The sequence below is a fragment of the Oncorhynchus clarkii genome, chromosome 27, assembly GCF_045791955.1.
Source record: "Oncorhynchus clarkii lewisi isolate Uvic-CL-2024 chromosome 27, UVic_Ocla_1.0, whole genome shotgun sequence".
Classification (NCBI taxonomy): domain Eukaryota; kingdom Metazoa; phylum Chordata; class Actinopteri; order Salmoniformes; family Salmonidae; genus Oncorhynchus; species Oncorhynchus clarkii.
In genome coordinates, this window is record NC_092173.1 from 41,337,413 (window position 1) to 41,362,733 (window position 25,321).

The 25,321-nt window shown below is 45.8% G+C and overlaps 1 protein-coding gene across 5 annotated transcripts in view; it reads left to right on the plus strand.

The window, feature by feature from the left end:
- The first annotated feature begins 750 nt into the window (after positions 1–750).
- The window catches only part of LOC139386125 (homeobox protein cut-like 1), a 125,788-nt gene continuing 101,217 nt past the window's right edge, over positions 751–25,321 (plus strand). For 4 of the 5 annotated variants that reach the window (XM_071131556.1, XM_071131555.1, XM_071131557.1 and 1 more), the window contains exon 1: positions 769–884. In XM_071131556.1, coding sequence (XP_070987657.1) covers positions 822–884 — 63 coding nt within the window. In that variant the 5' untranslated portion in view covers positions 769–821. Of the gene's footprint in view, positions 885–25,321 lie in introns of all 5 variants that reach the window. The other variant, XM_071131559.1, reaches the window with a different exon arrangement.

Sequence of the window (25,321 nt, forward strand, 5' to 3'; positions counted from 1 at the left end):
TTCCCTGACACCCAAAAGTACTCGTTACATTTTGAACGCTTAGCAGGACAGAAAATGGTCCAATTTACGCACTTATCAAGAGAACATCCCTGGTCATCCCTACTGCCTCTGATCTGGCAGACTTTCACTTTTACTTGAGTCATTTTCTATTAACTTTACTTTTACAATGACAATTGGGTATTTTTTTCCATCACTGCTAATATTATTGATAAGCATTGGAAGTGCACAGCCTAATACCCAATTTCAGCTTGATCCGAAAATGTATAATTTTTTTTCTTCCGAAAATGTGTTCGGAGTCTACGTATGGATGGCGTGACGCAAATTTCTGACATGATTGGTTGACAGTAGACGAGGGCGGGAGTTTCTGTATAAACACAAACTCACTTCCTTGACAACTTCCTTCACCACATCTCTGCTCAACATCTATACTTGCTACGCGAAGCACAAGAAGTATGAATGCTTTGACTTCTGCAGAGGCCATATCACCATAAATGCTGCGCGGCCAATGCAGACGTCAGAATGACCACGAAGCGCCCTTAATTAACCAACAAAAGAGCTTGATTTCAAAAGCCCATGTAGAAATCCAGTCCACATTTTACCCTATTGACACTTGCCATCTCTCGTTCAATAACCCTACTCCGTGGCACTATTGAATACAGTATGTTCCCGTTCAATAAAGTCCATTCCGCGCCACTGTTCGATCAGAAGGGCCTTATTCGAGAGATCCGTTCCGTGTTTTCCGCGCTCTCCCCTTCCTTTCCCCTGAACTCCAACCCTCGCTCTCTCTATCAGCTTCTCATTCCGTCTCAATATGTCTCAAGATGGCGGCCAATGCGGGATCAATGTTTCAATATTGGAAGCGTTTTGATTTACAACAACTGCAGGTCAGTATTTTCTCCTTTTGAGTTGTTTCGTACCATTTCAAATCTTTCGCTACGTGGACGATATGTTTTGTGTTCGACTGGCTTTTCTGTCGGTATTTTGATTCCGATTGTAAGAGAGAGAGAGAGAGAGAGACCGATCTCTTTTCGCATTGATGAAAGTGGCTTTCTAGCTGATCGGAAATTGATCGTCTTTGTTAAATTCCCATCGATCGTCTGGCGCCCTGGCGATGCCGCGGGGTAACGTCGTTATTACATAAATACATCATTCAGGATGCTGAGCAGACTACAATATCCAATCAGAAATACACATATGTCTCCTTGTCAACTTTTGTTGTTGTTGTTTGCATGCAGTAGTGTGGGCCAACTACCTGCTTGTTAGCTTGGTCTGGAGCTTTTGCGTTTCCTGATTATTTATTTTTTGGAGGAGAGGTTGGACATGAAGTGATTCTACGTCGATGCTGGCGATGTGATGACAGTAGTTAGCTATCCATTTCGTCAAATCAGACCTAAACGTTTATACAAGGTTATTTTTGTTTGTTATTTTGGACGGTAACTTTCTAGCCCACAATCGATTTGAACACCATTCGCTGTATTTTAGGGAGAGGTAGTTCACCTAAGCGAATTAGCTAGTTGCTAACATGAGCTAAAGCTAACTTGTGTGTTTTTTTGTGTGTGTGTGTGTGTCGTCGACTCCGAGAAGTTGTCGTGTACGTGGTAACAGTTCCACATAGACAGCAGCTTGGGAAACCCGGATTAATCTCTTTTTCTCATTTAACATGTTTATGTTTTTATATTTTTATATATATATATATATATATATATATATATATATATATATATATATATATATATATATTTTTTTTTTTAAACGAACACAAAAAAACAGTGTTGGAAATTTTTATCTCGCTATGCCAGACACGTGACACATTTTGACTCGCTTCCCAGCAATTGAACGTGACGTTGTATTTGTGGAATAACATTTCATTAGTTGTCAGGAAGGTTATGAAATAGGTAGGAATGTGCCAAAGTTGGAAGAAGATAATAATAAAAATAAGAAAAGCAATTTTTTTTGTAGGGGAAACAACAATTGTGAGAAAAATACACTTTCAATAGGGCTCTAGTCTACATTTGTGCTTGGCCATATGCAGACTGAGATGCACTCGTGCTCTATAATCAAAACTCATCTCCATAAAACCAAATGTATTTGATTCCTTCTACTGTTGCCTGTGATTCATCTAGAGATCACAGAAAATATTTCAGTAACTTGTGTGCTCTCTCTACCTTTTTAAAATGTATTTTCTCCCTCTTTGAAGTGGAGTGTGTAAATTTGTCTGGGATTTGGCTTTTCCTCAATTGACTGCCAGTTCAGTCTACTGTACAGCCTGGACATGAAATATGCATTGCATAAGTTTGTGATGAGGCCCTGGGTAATTATGGCAAAGGCCTATCAGAACCGATTAGTCAGGACAGTGAATCTGTGTGCGTGTGGAGCGGAGGCCAGCAGGTCTGTCTGGAGGATAGGAACCAGCCAGGGCTGTGAGCTCAGAACATTCACTGTCTATTATTGATGCTGTCTTATTTACTCCCCCTCCCACTGTGCTGTCGGCTCCTAGAGGACTGCCTTCCAAGGAGAATCTCTGATCATCTCGGTCTGTCTGTACTCAGGCTTGTCGGTTGTTTTCAATCTCGTTAGGCAGCTCCCTCCCTCTCTGTCCAGAAACGGGTGCTTACAGGGGTGGATCCTGCTGCATTACATTGGTTGTCTTTTAGTTTGTGGTCATGAAAATCCTGTAACAGCATCAAAACAGAACAGACATCCATAGCAGTTGCATGTGTTTAGGACTTAAATACCAGACTGCTTGTTCATGGCCATTTAAAGGCCCATTTGAACTGTTTTATTCCCTCAATGAGAAACCACTACTGGACAAAGTTCTTTGAGCTGTTATTCTGTCTCCCCAGGTTAGGGCTAGAGCAGTGATCACCTGCCGGTCGTTCACGATCGACTGGTCGATCTCCAAGGTGTTCCTGGTCGACCACCAAACAATACTGTAAAAAACAACGATAAAGCCTTGCGTTTTTTTTGTTTTTGTTTCAGGCTGTTGGCGATAGGTGCATTTTGATTCAGCAGCCCTAGCACCGGGAAGGCAAAGTGCTCCCATTTTGAACCATTTTGATTCAGCAGCCCTAGCACCGGGAAGGCAAAGTGCTCCCATTTTGAACCATTTGATTCAGCAGCCCTAGCACCGGGAAGGCAAAGTGCTCCCATTTTGAACCATTTCACTTTTTATTTATTTAACCTTTATTTAACTAGGCAAGTCAGTTAAGAACGTTTGAAGGTAGACCTCTGCCTATCCGGCAGGGCCCGCTGGCCAATCAGACAGCTCAGATCACCATTTCCTTGAGCCATAGACCGTAAAAAGACCCCTGGAACGCACGGCAAGGTTCATACTGGTGAGATTTAGAAACTTTTAAAAACCATGACTAGAGGGACTCAACGAATACAGCAAAGAGCTTCTGTTTTTATAAGTGAGCTCATGTTTAACTTTTTACTCAGCACTGTCAACACTTTCTATTCAACACTGTTATAAGCCATAAAATGCGTGTTTTTTTTCCCTACTTTCCCAACCCACAACGACAACCAGCACTGCAGCTGCAAAAATGCTTTTAGCGGGATCTCATTTAGCGTGATCTCATTTAGTTGGATCTAATTTAGCGGGATCTCATTTAGCGTGATCTCATTTAGCATGATCTCAATTAGTTGGATCTAATTTAGCGGGATCTCATTTAGCGGGATCTCACTGGAAAATGGATCATAGTTGATGACATGGTGACTATGAATACAGATGGAGAAAGTTTTACCATCCCTAATCATTTACAGCTGGGTTCAGTTTCTTTATAAGGTTTCATCTTTTTCCTGGCGTTTTCACAATGCTGCTTGACAACATGGATTTTATTCCTACCTGAGATGCCTCAAATATGCCCAACATCCAATCATTTCCTTCTACCTATTTAAAAGTGTCCAACTCATAAAATGTGCTTAATTCATATGTAGGGTTAATTCAAACCTGATTCAGGTGCAGGTCGATCCCAGCCTTCTGGGAATGAGTTTCAAGTGAAGGGAACTTAGTATTAGTATAGGTGTAGCTGATCGTATATCCCTAGTGTACAGAGGTAGGTGTAGAAAGGCCATGCATCCATGTGCAATGTGGTGATCTGATCAATCCGTCTATGGTTGACGAAGAACAGAACTGCCCCCTAGATTAGTGTTTTTAATGGGTAAAGTTAGATTAGGTGACAGGAAGCAGATCATTTAGGGGCAACATCCAACATGAGTGGTTTAAATCTCTCAGCGGCTTGTCTGGTGTTGTCTGTAGGAGTATCAGTGTTAATTTATGAGGTGGCGGTCTGCACTCTGACTGATGAGCTGATGTGGATATATTTACTTCTCTGTTGCTACACCGAGTTTAGAGGAGACTATGCCGTTAGTATCGCGCTCTGCCCAGTGACCAATCCTGCCACGGCTACTGTCTGTCTTCACATCTGTTCCTTTGTTTGTCTGTTTTATTGAATTTGATCTGTGTTTTACGTACACACATCTCATACAAGATTGAACAATTTATCGTCAGCCCTGTGTTATCTTGGGGGGTGTTTTGTTGTGTTCCATATAGAACTGAATATGTTTAGGAGTTAGTTGGCTTTGCTGTGTGTTGCCATGCCGACTTCATCATCCAGCTAAATATAGAGCAGAAACTCAAGCTGAAATATATACCCCTCGTCTTGTTTCTAGTGTGAGCATCACCCCACACTGCCCAGACCCCCTACCTAACCCACTGACTCCCTGGCTGGCTGACGGCACTATGTCTGGACCCAGTAACTGGCTGACTGGCTGACAGCACTATGTCTGGACCCAGTAACTGGCTGACTGGCTGACAGCACTATGTCTGGACCCAGTAACTGGCTGACTGGCTGACAGCACTATGTCTGGACCCAGTAACTGGCTGACGGACAGCACTATGTCTGGGCCCAGTAACTGGCTGGCTGACAGCACTATGTCTGGACCCAGTAACTGGCTGGCTGACAGCACTATGCCTGGACCCAGTAACTGGCTGGCTGACAGCACTATGTCTGGACCCAGTAACTGGCTGACTGACAGCACTATGTCTGGACCCAGTAACTGGCTGGCTGACGGCACTATGCCTGGACCCAGTAACTGGCTGGCTGACGGCACTATGCCTGGACCCAGTGGCTGGCTGGCTGACAGCACTATGCCTGGACCCAGTAACTGGCTGACTGACAGCACTATACCTGGACCCAGTAACTGGCTGGCTGGCTGACAGCACTATGCCTGGACCCAGTAACTGGCTGGCTGGCTGACGGCACTATGCCTGGACCCAGTAACTGACTGGCTGGCTGACAGCACTATGCCTGGACCCAGTGGCTGGCTGGCTGGCTGACAGCACTATGCCTGGACCCAGTGGCTGGCTGGCTGGCTGACAGCACTATGCCTGGACAATGGAAGGGGACATAAATCCCCCCCCCCCCCCCTTATTCAATCTCTCGTAGCCTATGCTGACCCACAGATCTAAATTAGGCTAAAGGTTTAGTCCTCAGTCAACATTATTGACTACAGGTATTGAATTTTGATATCGGTGCTTGGTTGTACATCTAGGGATTGAATTGAGATACAGCAGTCTGTTAATAGTTCACACCACTGTGATTTGTGTCCATCAGGGCTTGAGACTGGATCCATAACTGGCATTTAAACACATCACACCTCTCTCAGCTTATCTCTCCCCCCCTTCGTACTGTATCGCTCCTCCCCTTCGTACTGTATCGCTCGGGTTACGGGCTGGCCAGCCCCCGGAGAGGGTTACGGGCTGGCCAGCCCCCGGGGAGGGTTACGGGCTGGCCAGCCCCCGGGGAGGGTTACGGGCTGGCCAGCCCCCGGGGAGGGTTACGGGCTGGCCAGCCCCCGGGGAGGGTTATGGGCTGCCGCTGCCAGGCCTAAAAATAACACACAGACCACTGGCCTCAGCAGAAAACCTGCTCCAATTATGATGATTCATCTGGCTGTATACACAGGTGTGTGTGTGTGTGTGTGTGTGTTCGCGCTCTGGTTTTTAAACCATTTCAGCTGTGTTTTATATAGCTTATAATGAAATAGCAAGTTTTTTTTTTTTTTTTTGCAAAAAACTATGCATGGCCATTCTATTTCAAATGTTTATCATGGGACATGTAGCCAGCTACATGTCCTAATGTTTTGCTTTAAGTTAGTCTAGCTTTTTTACAGGAGAAAAGTATCTAGACATCAGCCAGAGTGCCGTCTGCTGATAGAATGCCTGTTTGGGAAATCTCATCCGAGTGGAGAAGTGCGACTGAAGCACAACATGTCTGAAATTACAATAAGCAGAAATTACAATAATCAGAAATTACAATAGGATGTTTTTTTTAGATCAGCGTTTACAAAACACAGTAAAATACTGAGTTCTGCGTTAACGTGACTCCTGGTGTGTGTGTGTGTGTGTGTAGTGTACCTAGCTTGTATACTGATATGCGTTTGTCCATTCGACAATTAGTTTACAACATCCAAACCTGACCCTGTCATGGCTGTGCTAGAAGAGCGTCTTGAAATTCCTGTTAGGGAGTTTTTGAAGCGCTTCCCCTGACACTATTAACTTCCTGTTTTGGACTAATCACTTTTATAATGCTGTCCATGCAAAGTCAACAGGCAGTCAGTTTAAAGGGGCCTAAACCTCTTGCGCTCACGTAATGCATGGCACACAGATGTAGCCAAACAAAAGGACATTTAGTCTGCTTCGGCCTAATCTTGTGTGCTGTGAACTGGCTTTGCTCTCCGGTTGTCTAATGGTAATCTACCTCGTTCAATTTCAAAGGTTGTTTTTTTTTACTCATCTTTTTGCCCCGGACTGTGCTTTGACCTTTTGAACTCTGCAGCTGTTACACTTGAACTGGGCTCCGAGGTCGTTTGACCCATTGACCCAGTGTGTTGCTAGTCTGACCTTTTTTAAAAAATATATATATATATATTTTTTTAGAGCAAACAGATGATGGCCCTGCTACCCAGTCTCATTGATTTTGGCTTTGAACTTGAGATCCTGTAATAACAGGCTAGTGTGGAGTGGTGAGCTCCTGTAATAACAGGCTAGTGTGGCGTGGTGAGATCCTGTAATAACAGGCTAGTGTGGAGTGGTGAGATCCTGTAATAACAGGCTAGTGTGGAGTGGGGAGCTCCTGTAATAACAGGCTAGTGTGGAGTGGTGAGATCCTGTAATAACAGGCTAGTGTGGTGTGGTGAGATCCTGTAATAACAGGCTAGTGTGGTGTGGTGAGATCCTGTAATAACAGGCTAGTGTGGACTGGTGAGATCCTGTAATAACAGGCTAGTGTGGTGTGGTGAGATCCTGTAATAACAGGCTAGTGTGGAGTGGTGAGATCCTGTAATAACAGGCTAGTGTGGACTGGTGAGATCCTGTAATAACAGGCTAGTGTGGAGTGGTGAGATCCTGTAATAACAGGCTAGTGTGGAGTGGTGAGATCCTGTAATAACAGGCTAGTGTGGAGTGGTGAGATCCTGTAATAACAGGCTAGTGTGGAGTGGTGAGATCCTGTAATAACAGGCTAGTGTGGACTGGTGAGCTGTAGTAGTGGTAGTAAATAATAATTATTATTGTAAAAATATATATGTATTTTATTTTTACATTTGATTGGTTTAGCAGACAGTGGTGAACACACGTTTTCACTACTGAGAATATCAGGGATAAGTGACTGACTAGATGCTACGTGCAGATTAACATTCAGCTTTGTGTGTGTGTGTGTGTGTGTGTGTGTGTGTGAATTGTGTCCATTCACGGTAGCATCATTTTGTTTTATGCCCTTTAGAAGGGAAGCAGGGAAAGCCTATGTATTGTGGAGTGAAGGAGGGCCAGGCAGCCCAGTGGACTGTGGGCTGAGCCTGAGTTTAGCCTTGTGTTGTTATTAAAGAGGGTCCTACTGTAGGCTGTATGTGTGTCTGTTGTCTCTCTCTGGAACCTAGTCCTACTGTAGGCCTGTATGTGTGTCTGTTGTCTCTCTCTGAAACCTAGTCCTACTGTAGACCTGTATGTGTCGTCTCTCTCTGGAACCTAGTCCTACTGTAGGCCTGTATGTGTCTGTTGTCTCTCTCTGGAACCTAGTCCTACTGTAGGCCTGTATGTGTCTGTTGTCTCTCTCTGGAACCTAGTCCTACTGCATGCCTGTATGTGTGTCTGTTGTCTCTCTCTGGAACCTAGTCCTACTGTATGCCTGTATGTGTGTCTGTTGTCTCTCTCTGGAACCTAGTCCTACTGTAGACCTGTATGTGTCTGTTGTCTCTCTCTGGAACCTAGTCCTACTGTAGACCTGTATGTGTGTCTGTTGTCTCTCTCTGGAACCTAGTCCTACTGTAGACCTGTATGTGTGTCTGTTGTCTCTCTCTGGAACCTAGTCCTACTGTAGACCTGTATGTGAGTCTGTTGTCTCTCTCTGGAACCTAGTCCTACTGTAGACCTGTATGTGTCTGTTGTCTCTCTCTGGAACCTAGTCCTACTGTAGACCTGTATGTGTCTGTTGTCTCTCTCTGGAACCTAGTCCTACTGTAGACCTGTATGTGTGTCTGTTGTCTCTCTCTGGAACCTAGTCCTACTGTATGCCTGTATGTGTGTCTGTTGTCTCTCTCTGGAACCTAGTCCTACTGTAGACCTGTATGTGTCTGTTGTCTCTCTCTGGAACCTAGTCCTACTGTAGACCTGTATGTGTGTCTGTTGTCTCTCTCTGGAACCTAGTCCTACTGTATGCCTGTATGTGTGTCTGTTGTCTCTCTCTGGAACCTAGTCCTACTGTATGCCTGTATGTGTGTCTGTTGTCTCTCTCTGGAACCTAGTCCTACTGTAGACCTGTATGTGTCTGTTGTCTCTCTCTGGAACCTAGTCCTACTGTAGACCTGTATGTGTCTGTTGTCTCTCTCTGGAACCTAGTCCTACTGTAGACCTGTATGTGTGTGTTGTCTCTCTCTGGAACCTAGTCCTACTGTAGACCTGTATGTGCTGTTGTCTCTCTCTGGAACCTAGTCCTACTGTATGTCTGTATGTGTCTGTTGTCTCTCTCTGGAACCTAGTCCTACTGTAGACCTGTATGCGTGTGTGTGTTGTCTCTCTCTGGAACCTAGTCCTACTGTAGACCTGTATGTGTCTGTTGTCTCTCTCTGGAACCTAGTCCTACTGTAGACCTGTATGTGTCTGTTGTCTCTCTCTGGAACCTAGTCCTACTGTATGCCTGTATGTGTGTGTGTTGTCTCTCTCTGGAACCTAGTCCTACTGTAGGCCTGTATGTGTGTCTGTTGTCTCTCTCTGGAACCTAGTCCTACTGTAGGCCTGTATGTGTGTCTGTGAGAGTTAGTGTGTTCTTTAGTTTTTCACTCTCTCAGATCCTTTTGTGAAACGGCAGTAAAACAGACAGTATCACTATGGAAATGGTAATAGCAGTCAATAAAACACTGTGTAAACTCAGAAATAAGACAAACAGTAGCATCGACTGTCTGGCTGTGTTAAACTATTTCAGTTCCAGACTGGAGGAATGCCCACAAGAAATATATAGATCTTCAACTCAAATTAATAGAAACGTTTGTAACCATTTTAGACTAATTTCAGCATATTTCTAAGACGACAGAAAACAGAATCTAATGCTGACTGAATTAAACCAATCCCATGCTGACTGAATTAAAACCAATCCCATGCTGACTGATTTAAAACCAATCCAATGCTGACTGATTTAAAACCAATCCAATGCTGACTGATTTAAAACCAATCCAATGCTGACTGAATTAAAACCAATCCAATGCTGACTGAATTAAAACCAATCCAATGCTGACTGAATTAAAACCAATCCAATGCTGACTGAATTAAAACCAATCCAATGCTGACTGAATTAAAACCAATCCAATGCTGACTGAATTAAAACCAATCCAATGCTGACTGAATTAAAACCAATCCAATGCTGACTGAATTAAAACCAATCCAATGCTGACTGAATTAAAACCAATCCAATGCTGACTGAATTAAAACCAATCCAATGCTGACTGAATTAAAACCAATCCAATGCTGACTGAATTAAAACCAATCCAATGCTGACTGAATTAAAACCAATCCAATGCTGACTGAATTAAAACCAATCCAATGCTGACTGAATTAAAACCAATCCAATGCGGACTGAATTAAAACCAATCCAATGCGGACTGAATTAAAACCAATCCAATGCGGACTGAATTAAAACCAATCCAATGCGGACTGAATTAAAACCAATCCAACGCTGACTGAGTTAAAACCAATCCAACGCTGACTGAATTAAAACCAATCCAACGCTGACTGAATTAATGTGAACAGTTTCATTGTCAGCGTTCTGAGAGTCCGCATGCAGACTAGCTGTTGTCTCTGGGTCGGCCTGTCTGTCTCTGGGTCGGCCTGTCTGTCTCTGGGTCGGCCTGTCTGTCTCTGGGTCGGCCTGTCTGTCTCTGGGTCTGTCACAGTGAGATGAGCAGTATTATGTGAGTCACACAGCAGGTGGTGTTGGTTCCTGCCCGACTAGATGAGCCGGCATTGCATTGAATCAACCAATGGTTGCATGCCTTGTCTATGTCCTATGATGTGATTAGCTGATATCAGGGCCTTAAATTAACTTTTTAGTATACCAGCTACTGTGGCAGGTAGAGCCACAAAATAATAATTACCAGCCACTCAGTTTTAAACAGCCAATATATATTTTTGGCCTAAATGACACACACACACACACACAAAAAATAATGGCATGCTTAGTAATATCTAAAACAAGAAATGTATTACTAATAAGAAGTAATGTGGTATAATGCTCAATTAAATGTTATATTCTGTGCCTTTGTCTTCAGAGAACTACATTTGCACACACTGTACGTAGTAGGCCTTTTCTATAGTGTTATTGACTACGTTTATTTATACCCATGTGTAACTCTTGTTGTTTTTGTCACACTGCTTTACTTTATCTTGGCCAGGTTGCAGTTGTAAATGAGAACTTGTTCTCAACTGGTTTACCTGGTTAAATAAAGCTGAAATATTTTTTTTTTTTTAAGATAAAAAAATAAATGAGTAAAATGTTCAGCTGCCCCTTTAACGTTACCTTGGTAACGGGGCGACCGACTAGTAAAGAATCCGACTAGTAGACAGCAAAGTTCTCTTTTTGCGAGTAGTGGAAGCAAACTCACATTGTTTTATTCACAAATGAGGTTGTTTTCCAATGTAAATAGCCAAGAAACACGAGGACAAAGTCTCATTTTTTTAGTAGTCTTTCGAGTAAATTAGACCAACTTTTATGCTTGTGCAAATTGCGTCTAAAAATAAATCTTTTCACCACAACACTCAGCGCTCACGGCCCCCGAGACAGGCAGTGTTGCTGCGTGAGGTGGGATAGCTCTGAAGTTAGTTACCAGATATGAAACAAAACAGATACTGCACCATTTATTGGGCTATAAATCACAACTTGACTTGGGTCTTATTTTTTATCAAATGCCCTTCACTGTAGAGCCCAGAGTGTGACCGCCCGCCGACGTGGCTGGTGATTTAGACATTCTATTAACCGTCAATGCCAAAATCTACCCGCATTTGGCAGGTTGCTGGTGTTAATTTTAGACGCTGGCTGATATGTTAAATACAGTGCCTTGCGAAAGTATTCGGCCCCCTTGAACTTTGCGACCTTTTGCCACATTTCAGGCTTCAAACATAAAGATATAAAACTGTATTTTTTTGTGAAGAATCAACAACAAGTGGGACACAATCATGAAGTGGAATGACATTTATTGGATATTTCAAACTTTTTTAACAAATCAAAAACTGAAAAATTGGGCGCGCAAAATTATTCAGCCCCTTTACTTTCAGTGCAGCAAACTCTCTCCAGAAGTTCAGTGAGGATCTCTGAATGATCCAATGTTGACCTAAATGACTAATGATGATAAATACAATCCACCTGTGTGTAATCAAGTCTCCGTATAAATGCACCTGCACTGTGATAGTCTCAGAGGTCCGTTAAAAGCGCAGAGAGCATCATGAAGAACAAGGAACACACCAGGCAGGTCCGAGATACTGTTGTGAAGAAGTTTAAAGCCGGATTTTGATACAAAAAGATTTCCCAAGCTTTAAACATCCCAAGGAGCACTGTTCAAGCGATAATATTGAAATGGAAGGAGTATCAGACCACTGCAAATCTACCAAGACCTGGCCGTCCCTCTAAACTTTCAGCTCATACAAGGAGAAGACTGATCAGAGATGCAGCCAAGAGGCCCATGATCACTCTGGATGAACTGCAGAGATCTACAGCTGAGGTGGGAGACTCTGTCCATAGGACAACAATCATTCGTATATTGCACAAATCTGGCCTTTATGGAAGAGTGGCAAGAAGAAAGCCATTTCTTAAAGATATCCATAAAAAGTGTTGTTTAAAGTTTGCCACAAGCCACCTGGGAGACACACCAAACATGTGGAAGAAGGTGCTCTGGTCAGATGAAACCAAAATTAAACTTTTTGGCAACAATGCAAAACGTTATGTTTGGCGTAAAAGCAACACAGCTCATCACCCTGAACACACCATCCCCACTGTCAAACATGGTGGTGGCAGCATCATGGTTTGGGCCTGCTTTTCTTCAGCAGGGACAGGGAAGATGGTTAAAATTGATGGGAAGATGGATGGAGCCAAATACAGGACCATTCTGGAACCTGATGGAGTCTGCAAAAGACCTGAGACTGGGACGGAGATTTGTCTTCCAACAAGACAATGATCCAAAACATAAAGCAAAATCTACAATGGAATGGTTAAAACATATCCAGGTGTTAGAATGGCCAAGTCAAAGTCCAGACCTGAATCCAATCGAGAATCTGTGGAAAGAACTGAAAACTGCTGTTCACAAATGCTCTCCATCCAACCTCACTGAGCTCGAGCTGTTTTGCAAGGAGGAATGGGAAAAAATGTCAGTCTCTCGATGTGCAAAACTGATAGAGACATACCCCAAGCGACTTACAGCTGTAATCGCAGCAAAAGGTGGCGCTACAAAGTATTAATTTAAGGGGGCTGAATCATTTTGCACGCCCAATTGTTCAGTTTTTGATTTGTTAAAAAAGTTTGAAATATCTAATAAATGTCTGCACTGTACCTATCCAGGCATTGTAAGATCTGCCCTGTGTCATCACTGTAGTCGGGGCAGGAACTCAACCATCGCGTTGCATTCAGTGTGTAATTGTAAGGTTAGTCCCACTGAGAAGGGTGAGACAGTCACGTAGTCCCTTTATGAGAACACCCATATCCCATCATCTGTAAATAAACTCTGTGTCTATTTGATCTTTGTGTGACTTGACTCCACCTCCACGGTATAGCCTGTGTTTAGCTTGTTGTTCTCTCGTCTGAGGTGGGCTTGTGTTTTGCTCTAAACCATCCCAGTGATGAACGTTTATAATTGGGGATAGAGCATTAATAGACTGTCAGAACTACAGAGGGTCCAGATTTACACTTTAGGGTCAACTCTCTGCTTAGGGCGCCCTCTCCCTGCACCTCATCTGGAGATGACTAATCCCCATAGCGCCCTCTCCCTGCTCCTCATCTGGAGATGACTAATCCCCATAGCGCCCTCTCCCTGCACCTCATCTGGAGATGACTAATCCCCATAGCGCCCTCTCCCTGCTCCTCATCTGGAGATGACTAATCCCCATAGCGCCCTCTCCCTGCACCTCATCTGGAGATGACTAATCCCCATAGCGCCCTCTCCCTGCACCTCATCTGGAGATGACTAATCCCCGTAGCGCCCTCTCCCTGCACCTCATCTGGAGATGACTAATCCCCATAGCGTCCTCTCCCTGCTCCTCATCTGGAGATGACTAATCCCCATAGCGCCCTCTCCCTGCACCTCATCTGGAGATGACTAATCCCCATAGCGCCCTCTCCCTGCTCCTCATCTGGAGATGACTAATCCCCATAGCGCCCTCTCCCTGCACCTCATCTGGAGATGACTAATCCCCATAGCGCCCTCTCCCTGTACCTCATCTGGAGATGACTAATCCCCGTAGCGCCCTCTCCCTGCTCCTCATCTGGAGATGACTAATCCCCATAGCGCCCTCTCCCTGCTCCTCATCTGGAGATGACTAATCCCCATAGCGCCCTCTCCCTGCACCTCATCTGGAGATTACTAATCCCCATAGCGCCCTCTCCCTGCACCTCATCTGGAGATGACTAATCCCCATAGCGTCCTCTCCCTGCTCCTCATCTGGAGATGACTAATCCCCATAGCGCCCTCTCCCTGCACCTCATCTGGAGATGACTAATCCCCATAGCGCCCTCTCCCTGCTCCTCATCTGGAGATGACTAATCCCCATAGCGTCCTCTCCCTGCTCCTCATCTGGAGATGACTAATCCCCATAGCGCCCTCTCCCTGCACCTCATCTGGAGATGACTAATCCCCATAGCGCCCTCTCCCTGCTCCTCATCTGGAGATGACTAATCCCCATAGCGCCCTCTCCCTGCACCTCATCTGGAGATGACTAATCCCCATAGCGCCCTCTCCCTGTACCTCATCTGGAGATGACTAATCCCCGTAGCGTCCTCTCCCTGCTCCTCATCTGGAGATGACTAATCCCCATAGCGCCCTCTCCCTGCTCCTCATCTGGAGATGACTAATCCCCATAGCGCCCTCTCCCTGCACCTCATCTGGAGATTACTAATCCCCATAGCGCCCTCTCCCTGCACCTCATCTGGAGATGACTAATCCCCATAGCGTCCTCTCCCTGCTCCTCATCTGGAGATGACTAATCCCCATAGCGCCCTCTCCCTGCACCTCATCTGGAGATGACTAATCCCCATAGCGCCCTCTCCCTGCTCCTCATCTGGAGATGACTAATCCCCATAGCGCCCTCTCCCTGCACCTCATCTGGAGATGACTAATCCCCATAGCGCCCTCTCCCTGCTCCTCATCTGGAGATGACTAATCCCCATAGCGCCCTCTCCCTGCTCCTCATCTAGAGATGACTAATCCCCATAGCGCCCTCTCCCTGCTCCTCATCTGGAGATGACTAATCCCCATAGCGCCCTCTCCCTGCACCTCATCTGGAGATGACTAATCCCCATAGCGCCCTCCCCCTGCACCTCATCTGGAGATGACTAATCCCCATAGCGCCCTCTCCCTGCTACTCATCTAGAGGTGACTAATCCCCATAGCGCCCTCTCCCTGCTCCTCATCTAGAGATGACTAATCCCCATAGCTCCTCCTCCTCATCTAGAGATGACTAATCCCCATAGCGCCCTCTCCCTCCTCCTCATCTAGAGATGACTAATCCCCATAGCTCCTCCTCCTCATCTAGAGATGACTTATCCCCATAGCGCCCTCTCCCTCCTCCTCATCTAGAGATGACTAATCCCCGTAGCTCCTCCTCCTCATCTAGAGATGACTAATCCCCATAGCGCCCTCTCCCTCCTCCTCATCTAGAGATGACTAATCCCCATAGCGCCCTCTCCCTGCTCCTCATCTAGAGATGACTAATCCCCATAGCGCCCTCTCCCTGCTCCTCATCTAGAGATGACTAATCCCCATAGCGCCCTCTCCCTGCTCCTCATCTGGAGATGACTAATTCCCATAGCGCCCTCTCCCTGCTCCTCATCTGGAGATGACTAATCCCCATAGCGCCCTCTCCCCCCTCCTCATCTAGAGATGACTAATCCCCGTAGCTCCTCCTCCTCATCTAGAGATGACTAATCCCCATAGCGCCCTCTCCCTGCACCTCATCTGGAGATGACTAATCCCCATAGCGCCCTCTCCCTGCTCCTCATCTGGAGATGACTAATCCCCATAGCGCCCTCTCCCTGCACCTCATCTGGAGATTACTAATCCCCATAGCGCCCTCTCCCTGCACCTCATCTGGAGATGACTAATCCCCATAGCGTCCTCTCCCTGCTCCTCATCTGGAGATGACTAATCCCCATAGCGCCCTCTCCCTGCACCTCATCTGGATATGACTAATCCCCATAGCGCCCTCTCCCTGCTCCTCATCTGGAGATGACTAATCCCCATAGCGTCCTCTCCCTGCTCCTCATCTGGAGATGACTAATCCCCATAGCGCCCTCTCCCTGCACCTCATCTGGAGATGACTAATCCCCATAGCGCCCTCTCCCTGCTCCTCATCTGGAGATGACTAATCCCCATAGCGCCCTCTCCCTGCACCTCATCTGGAGATGACTAATCCCCATAGCGCCCTCTCCCTGCACCTCATCTGGAGATGACTAATCCCCATAGCGCCCTCTCCCTGTACCTCATCTGGAGATGACTAATCCCCGTAGCGCCCTCTCCCTGCTCCTCATCTGGAGATGACTAATCCCCATAGCGCCCTCTCCCTGCTCCTCATCTGGAGATGACTAATCCCCATAGCGCCCTCTCCCTGCACCTCATCTGGAGATTACTAATCCCCATAGCGCCCTCTCCCTGCACCTCCTCTGGAGATGACTAATCCCCATAGCGTCCTCTCCCTGCTCCTCATCTGGAGATGACTAATCCCCATAGCGCCCTCTCCCTGCACCTCATCTGGAGATGACTAATCCCCATAGCGCCCTCTCCCTGCTCCTCATCTGGAGATGACTAATCCCCATAGCGCCCTCTCCCTGCACCTCATCTGGAGATGACTAATCCCCATAGCGCCCTCTCCCTGCTCCTCATCTGGAGATGACTAATCCCCATAGCGCCCTCTCCCTGCTCCTCATCTAGAGATGACTAATCCCCATAGCGCCCTCTCCCTGCTCCTCATCTAGAGATGACTAATCCCCATAGCGCCCTCTCCCTGCTCCTCATCTGGAGATGACTAATCCCCATAGCGCCCTCTCCCTGCACCTCATCTGGAGATGACTAATCCCCATAGCGCCCTCTCCCTGCTACTCATCTAGAGGTGACTAATCCCCATAGCGCCCTCTCCCTGCTCCTCATCTAGAGATGACTAATCCCCATAGCTCCTCCTCCTTATCTAGAGATGACTAATCCCCATAGCGCCCTCTCCCTCCTCCTCATCTAGAGATGACTAATCCCCATAGCTCCTCCTCCTCATCTAGAGATGACTTATCCCCATAGCGCCCTCTCCCTCCTCCTCATCTAGAGATGACTAATCCCCGTAGCTCCTCCTCCTCATCTAGAGATGACTAATCCCCATAGCGCCCTCTCCCTCCTCCTCATCTAGAGATGACTAATCCCCAGAGCGCCCTCTCCCTGCTCCTCATCTAGAGATGACTAATCCCCATAGCGCCCTCTCCCTGCTCCTCATCTAGAGATGACTAATCCCCATAGCGCCCTCTCCCTGCTCCTCATCTGGAGATGACTAATCCCCATAGCGCCCTCTCCCTGCTCCTCATCTGGAGATGACTAATCCCCATAGCGCCCTCTCCCTCCTCCTCATCTAGAGATGACTAATCCCCGTAGCTCCTCCTCCTCATCTAGAGATGACTAATCCCCATAGCGCCCTCTCCCTGCACCTCATCTGGAGATTACTAATCCCCATAGCGCCCTCTCCCTGCACCTCATCTGGAGATGACTAATCCCCATAGCGTCCTCTCCCTGCTCCTCATCTGGAGATGACTAATCCCCATAGCGCCCTCTCCCTGCACCTCATCTGGAGATGACTAATCCCCATAGCGTCCTCTCCCTGCTCCTCATCTGGAGATGACTAATCCCCATAGCGCCCTCTCCCTGCTCCTCATCTGGAGATGACTAATCCCCATAGCGCCCTCTCCCTGCACCCAGTTTCCATTTTTTTGCCCCATATCTCTGTTCTTGTCCCTAATCTCCTCTGTGACACAGAATGGCTTTTCGGCAGGATGGAGGAATTAATTCAGAGATGAGAGGCTCAATAGTTCTTTACCTCTCTCTGTGCTCTCTTTCTCTTCTCTCTCTCTCTCTCCCTGTTCTCTCTCTGTTTTCCTGGTAGAGAGAGGAAGCGTCTGTGTTTTGTAATGTGGTCTTTATCTTTGCTGAAACATCCCACTACCCTCTGATCCCATCTCAATATCCTAGCCGTTCCGCTCGGTAAAAGCAGGGATGAAAAATCTGGCCCTTGAGAGGATGAATTACCCCTGTCTGTTTCCCTCTACGCCCCTCTCCAGCCTCCCCTCACCCCCTATGACCCACAACAGTTTGTTACACTTCCACCATACTAAAACCATCCTACTCATTTCCTGCTATTGGCCCATATCATGTATTGTCCTGTGAGCCAGTCTCAGCTAAGAGGATTCATATTTTCAATGTATCTGTACCAACAAACTAATAGCACAGAAATGGTTTAGACAGGTCTCAGAAATTACACTCAGTGCTTGTTACCTGAAGTAATGAATTACCCTCATTTTAAACTATCTCTGGTCTCAAACATGAGCACGGTGAAATTAAGTATTTTACCACTTAATTCTCAAAGTCTTGCAAGGAAGTCCAGGCGGAGGCCAACCCAACGAACCCTCACTGTCAGTAGGCAGGATTCCATTGACCCAGGTTTATTCAATGTGTAATGGACATGGCAGAAATGAGACGTTTCGTAAAAGATCGTTAAAGTTTGTATCCATTCAATAGGGGTTTGGCTTTTTTCATTTGTCAAACTTTCTTTATTGCTACGAATGATAGAAAGTGTTTTTCGAATAAATTATAATTGCCAAATATTTTTTAAGGGACGTGTGGGACATGTAATGCTCCGCTCTACATTTGGATTCTAAATGCCTACTGCTTGAAATAATATTTTTTTTCCAACTATAAAATAAAATGTCTTTGCCAGGACAAGGATTGTCCTGACTTTCAAGATCTACAGGAGTGTACATTTCACCAAGGCACGGATCCTGGCAATATGTTTATTTATTTATTTATTTATTTAACCTTTATTTAACTAGGCAAGTCAGTGACGAACAAATTCTTATTTTCAATGGTGTTCTAGGAACAGTTGGTTAACTGCCTGTTCAGGGGCAGAACAACAGATTTTTACCTTGTCAGCTCGGGGATTCGATCTAGCAACCTTTCGGTTACTAGTTCAACGCTCTTAACCACGAGGCTACCTGCCTCCTCTAACCACTAGGCTACCTGCCTCTCTAACCACTAGGCTACCTGCCTCCTCTAACCACTAGGCTACCGGCCTCCTCTAACCACTAGCCTACCTGCCTCCTCTAACCACTAGCCTACCTGCCTCCTCTAACCACTAGCCTACCTGCCTCCTCTAACCACTAGCCTACCTGCCTCTAACCACTAGCCTACCTGCATCTAACCACTAGGCTACCTGCCTCTAACCACTAGCCTACCTGCCTCCTCTAACCACTAGCCTACCTGCCTCCTCTAACCACTAGCCTACCTGCCTCCTCTAACCACCAGCCTACCTGCCTCCTCTAACCACCAGCCTACCTGCCTCCTCTAACCACCAGCCTACCTGCCTCCTCTAACCACGAGGCTACCTGCCTCCTCTAACCACGAGGCTACCTGCCTCCTCTAACCACGAGGCTACCTGCCTCCTCTAACCACGAGGCTAACTGCCTCCTCTAACCACGAGGCTACCTGCCTCCTCTAACCACGAGGCTACCTGCCTCCTCTAACCACGAGGCTACCTGCCTCCTCTAACCACTAGGCTACCTGCCTCCTCTAACCACTAGCCTACCTGCCTCCTCTAACCACTAGGCTACCTGCCTCCTCTAACCACTAGGCTACCTGCCTCCTCTAACCACTAGGCTACCTGCCTCCTCTAACCACTAGGCTACCTGCCTCCTCTAACCACTAGGCTACCTGCCTCCTCTAACCACTAGGCTACCTGCCGCCTCTAACCACTAGGCTACCTGCCGCCTCTAACCACTAGGCTACCTGCCGCCTCTAACCACTAGGCTACCTGCCGCCTCTAACCACTAGGCTACCTGCCGCCTCTAACCACTAGGCTACCTGCCGCCCCAATATGTTGGCACATCAGAATTATCAGTCAGTTACTGTATTCTTTCCATGCTGGCTTTCCTGAAACATTAAACAGGTTGGTGGGAGGACATACGGGCTGCCTGAAACATTAAACAGATAGGTGGGAGGACATATACGGGCTCCCTGAAACATTAAACAGATAGGTGGGAGTACATATACGGGCTGCCTGAAACATTAAACAGATAGGTGGGAGGGCTTACGGGCTGCCTGAAACATTAAACAGATAGGTGGGAGGGCTTACGGGCTGCCTGAAACATTAAACAGATAGGTGGGAGGACATACGGGCTGCCTGAAACATTAAACAGATAGGTGGGAGGACATACGGGCTGCCTGAAACATTAAACAGATAGGTGGGAGGACATATACGGGCTGCCTGAAACATTAAACAGATAGGTGGGAGGGCTTACGGGCTGCCTGAAACATTAAACAGATAGGTGGGAGGACATACGGGCTGCCTGAAACATTAAACAGATAGGTGGGAGGACATACGGGCTGCCTGAAACATTAAACAGATAGGTGGGAGGACATACGGGCTGCCTGAAACATTAAACAGTTAGGTGGGAGGACATACGGGCTGCCTGAAACATTAAACAGATAGGTGGGAGGACATACGGGCTGTCGCTAATTTCGTAATTTGTCTAAATGTGTAATGGAAACACTTCAACCTCTTCATTTTGATTCAACACTAGTTTTTGTTCTGTTTTTTGGTGTGATGTCATCACATCAGTAGTTTTTATTGACACCCAGGATCGGTGAATGGAAACGCACCGTAACAGGCAAACTTTCTAAATGTCGACAAAAAAAATTACTGGACAAGTTAACGGAAACATGGCTAACGTCACCCTCCGTGTCAATTACCCCTCGCAAAGGGTTCTTTACTGAACTACAGTCTCTTCTAGAAATATTCAATATGCACAGAAAAGCCTATTTCTCTCAAATGTTTTGCACAAATTTGTTTACATCCCTGTTAGTGAGCATTTCTCCTTTACCAAGATAATCCATCCACCTGGCAGGTGTGGTATATCAAGATGCTGATTAAACAGCATGATCATTACACAGGTGCAACTTGTGCTGGGGACAATAAAAGGCCACTCTATAATGTGCTGTTTTGTCAGACAACACAATGCCACAGATGTCTCAAGTTTTCAGGGAGCATGCAATCTGCATGCTGGCTGCAGGAATGTCCACCAGAGCTTTTGCCAGATAATTTAATATTCAATATGTCTACCTCCAACATTGTTTTAGAGAATTTGGCAGTACTTCCAACCGGCCTCACAACCGCAGACCACATGTAACCGCGCCAGCCCAGGACCTCCACATCAGGCTTCTTCACCTGGGGGATCGTCTGAGACCAGCCACCCGGACAGCTGATGATACTGGGGGTTTACACCACCAAAGAATTTCTGCATAAACTGTCAGAAACCATCTCGGTGAAACTCCTCTGCGTGCTCATCGTCTTCACCAGGGTCTTGACCTGACTCTAGTTTGGCGTCGTAACCGACTTCAGTGGGTAAATGCTCTCCGTCGATGTCCACTGACATGCTGGAGAAGTGTGCTCTTTACGGACAAATCCCGGTTTCAACTGTACCGGGCAGATGGTAGACCGCTTATATGGCGTCGCGTGGGCGAGCGGTTTGCTGATGTTAACGTTGTGTTAACAGAGTGCCCCATGGTGGGGTTATGGTATGGGCAGACATAAGCTACGGACAATGAACACAAATGCATTTTATTGATGGCAATTTGAATGCACCGAGATACTGTGACGTGATCCTGCGTCCCATTGTCGTGCCATTTATCCGCCGCCATCACCTCATGTTTCAGCATGATAATGCACAGCCTCATGTCGCAAAGATCGGTACACAAAATGTCTGTTCTTCCATGGCCTGCATACTCACCAGACATCTCACACGTTGAGCATGTTTGGGATGCTCTGGATCGACGTGTACGACCGCGTGTTCCAGTTCCCTGCCATAACCCAACAACTTCACACAGCCATTGAAGAAGAGTGGAACTACATCCCACAGGATAAAATCAACAGCCTTATCAACTCTGTGAAGGGGATGTGAAAAATGGTGGTCACACCAGATACTGACTGGTTTTCTGATCCACGCCCCAACCTTTTATTTAAGGTATCTGTGACCAACCGATGCATATCTGTATTCCCAGTCATGTGAAATTCATAGATTAGGGCATAATGCATTTCATTTGACTGATTTTTTTTCTTTGGTCCTGTGTTTTACTTCACACAGCCTGAAATCTGATGTCTGGCTTCAGTCCTGTGTTTACTCGTCGGGTTGTGTGAGGTGAGCTCTGACGGCTGCTCCTTTGTTGTCAGATTTGCATCTCTGTTTATAAACAGACCCAACAAACCACAGCTTCTCTATATCACAGAGGAACTACAGCCTCCTAGACAGGCTAGCCAGCACAGCACTGTCACTCTCTACAGTGGGGCAAAAAAGTATTTAGTCAGCCACCAATTGTGCAAGTTCTCCCACTTAAAAAGATGAGAGAGGCCTGTAATTTTCATCATAGGTACACATCAACTATGACAGACAAAATGAGGAAAAAAATCCAGAAAATCACATTTTCATTTTTAATTAATTTATTTGCAAATTATTGTGGAAAAGAAGTATTTGGTCAATAACGAAGGTTTATGGGTAGGCCTACTACCTCTTGTTGGTGCCAGCAGCTGTCTCCTGCATGGTGACCACATTTATCTGACTTTTAGATTAATGTGATCCCCAGTTACATGCATAGAAGTTGGATAGGCTGAAGGAGAGAACGCGTCAATTATTTGTGACCGACCGACTCCATTCGGTCTAATGTAGCAACATTTAATTTTTTTTACATTGGATAAAAGTAGAGATTCAAGGCTAGAAAATGGTATATGATACACTACAGTTGAGAAGCAATGAGAAAGTAATTCTGCTTTGAACGTTGATAAACTTGTAACCCCATTTTTGAGAAAATGGCCCGTTGAATGATTTGGTACCCCTATTGATGAGTTCTTATTTATCTACACCCATTCAGAATCCTTAACACCAGCGTAAGTCTTAGCCCCGCCCATCTCTTTAAGGATTCACATGAGGCCATGTGCTAAACAGAGGGAGTACGTTTACAGTAGCCATACTAAACAGCCACACATTTCAAGACTAAAGACTGGTTTATACTACGTCTGTAGATAGTTATCGCAGTGACATCGTGAACATTCTATTATCGTCCGAAGTCGAACTTGTCGTTTTGAAAAGGTACCACCCTGCATGAATCTGAAGGTAGATAACGCAAACCAACTAGGTTTCAATGTTGGCTATCTAGGAAACATTAGGCTATAACTAGCAATGCAAATGACTCTGAGATACAAATAATATTACTGCACAGATCATACACTTAACGTTAGCTAGCGAGCTAACCGTACGTTTTAACTTACAATGAAAACTACTTTCTTACAAAATTAGGAAAAGTTTCATATCTAAAAATGTAGCTAGCTAGACTCTCTTACCTGGATACATGGATGAACGCTTCTCCCTCTCTGTCATGGGATACCATGGTTGCCCTTAGTTGCAAGATGTAATCCGAAGGCAGGTTCTCTTTTCGACTTCCATCCGCATATTTGCAATCGAAAGCCCGAATCTCCTTAGCGATCATACTCAGCTCCCACCGGACATTCCACTGATTTCAAAACACTCCGTCTTCCAGATAGTGGAGAGCATTAGCAACACTTTTGCAGTTCTTTATGATATATTTAAAAAAAATCTGCACTAGAAAGCATGACTTACACCTATTATTATTTGACCCTGCTGGTCAACATTTTTATGAACATTTTAACATCTTGACCATGTTCTTTATAATCTCCACCCGGCACAGCCAGAAGAGGACTGGCCACCCCTCATAGCCTGGTTCCTCTCTAGGTTTCTTCCTAGGTTCTGGCCTTTCTAGGGAGTTTTTCCTAGCCACTGTGCTTCTACACCTGCATTGCTTGCTGTTTGGGGGTTTTAGGCTGGGTTTCTGTACAGCACTTTGAGATATCAGCTGATGTAAGAAGGGCTTTATAAATACATTTGATTTGACCTACTGAGCAGCTCATGTTATAGACAGAAACATGCTACATGGCAGACCAATCTGAACTCATCTCTCGGCATATCCAGCCCACCCATTATCTCAGCCAATCATGGTTAGCTGGAAAGTTCCTGTCTTTTTCCATGGCTAAACCAACTAGGCTCGCAATTTTCATATAATTTTGTTTATATTTAGAGATGGTATACAAGTTTGTTATTAATGCACCTGAAAGTTCACATGTTCCAGAAGGCATTTCTGACACAAATGCACTTCCTGTGAAGTAGTGTACACCTAGTTTCCCTAGAACAGAAACGAGTCACATTTTTGAGATAAGACAGAAAGCAATTTATGAGTACAACCATTTTAGTGAACCGGTGATTTGTAACTTTTAAATCGGTTTTCTTATGTTCATTTAGATCGGTTTGGGCTCCCGTGGACCGATGCATCTTAAACGTTAGAACCGGTTACCGATGCGTTACCGGTGAATCGCTACATCCCTAGCATATAACCTTCCATTACAAACACAACGTGACCTGAGTATAGCTCTCTTGCTTGGGGTGAGGGTCACAGCGTCTCAGGTGTATTTGAAAATGTTTTTCTCTACAACCACCCTTCTAAAAGGCCCTCCATTCTAACACAGTACACAAACCAGTTCTGTATTCTAATTGTATTCTGTAATACGCTTGGGCTGCACCGTGAGTTGAATACCCCCCCCACCCCCCCACCCCACCCGGGATAATCAGTGGATAATCAGATTCCATTTTAATGGTCACTTGAAATAATAAGCAGCTTGTCTTCTCCGCCTTGCTTGAATCCATATTTATACAGTCTTGAATGATTAATGCATGTGAACACAATGTGTTTGCGCTTGAGGAGGAGGGCAGGCAGTAGCCTATAGGCTGTACAGGGAAGTGGTGATCCAAAAGGAGATTCCTGGTAGAACTGGTACTTTGCATAACAATGAGACCTTGGGGAAACATTTTTCAAAAAGGCCCTTGCACATCTGAGCTATCTTTTGTTGCAGGTGCATGGTAACATTTGAAATAAGATGAGAGAAAAAAGAGGAAACTCACACACTGCTCTGGCTGGTATCACTGGTATCACTGGTATCACTGCTCTGGCTGGTATCACTGGTATCACTGGTATCACTGGTATCACTGGTATCACTGCTCTGGCTGGTATCACTGGTATCACTGCTCTGGCTGGTATCACTGGTATCACTGCTCTGGCTGGTATCACTGCTCTGGCTGGTATCACTGCTCTGGCTGGTATCACTGGTATCACTGCTCTGGCTGGTATCACTGGTATCACTGCTCTGGCTGGTATCACTGGTATCACTGCTCTGGCTGGTATCACTGCTCTGGCTGGTATCACTGGTATC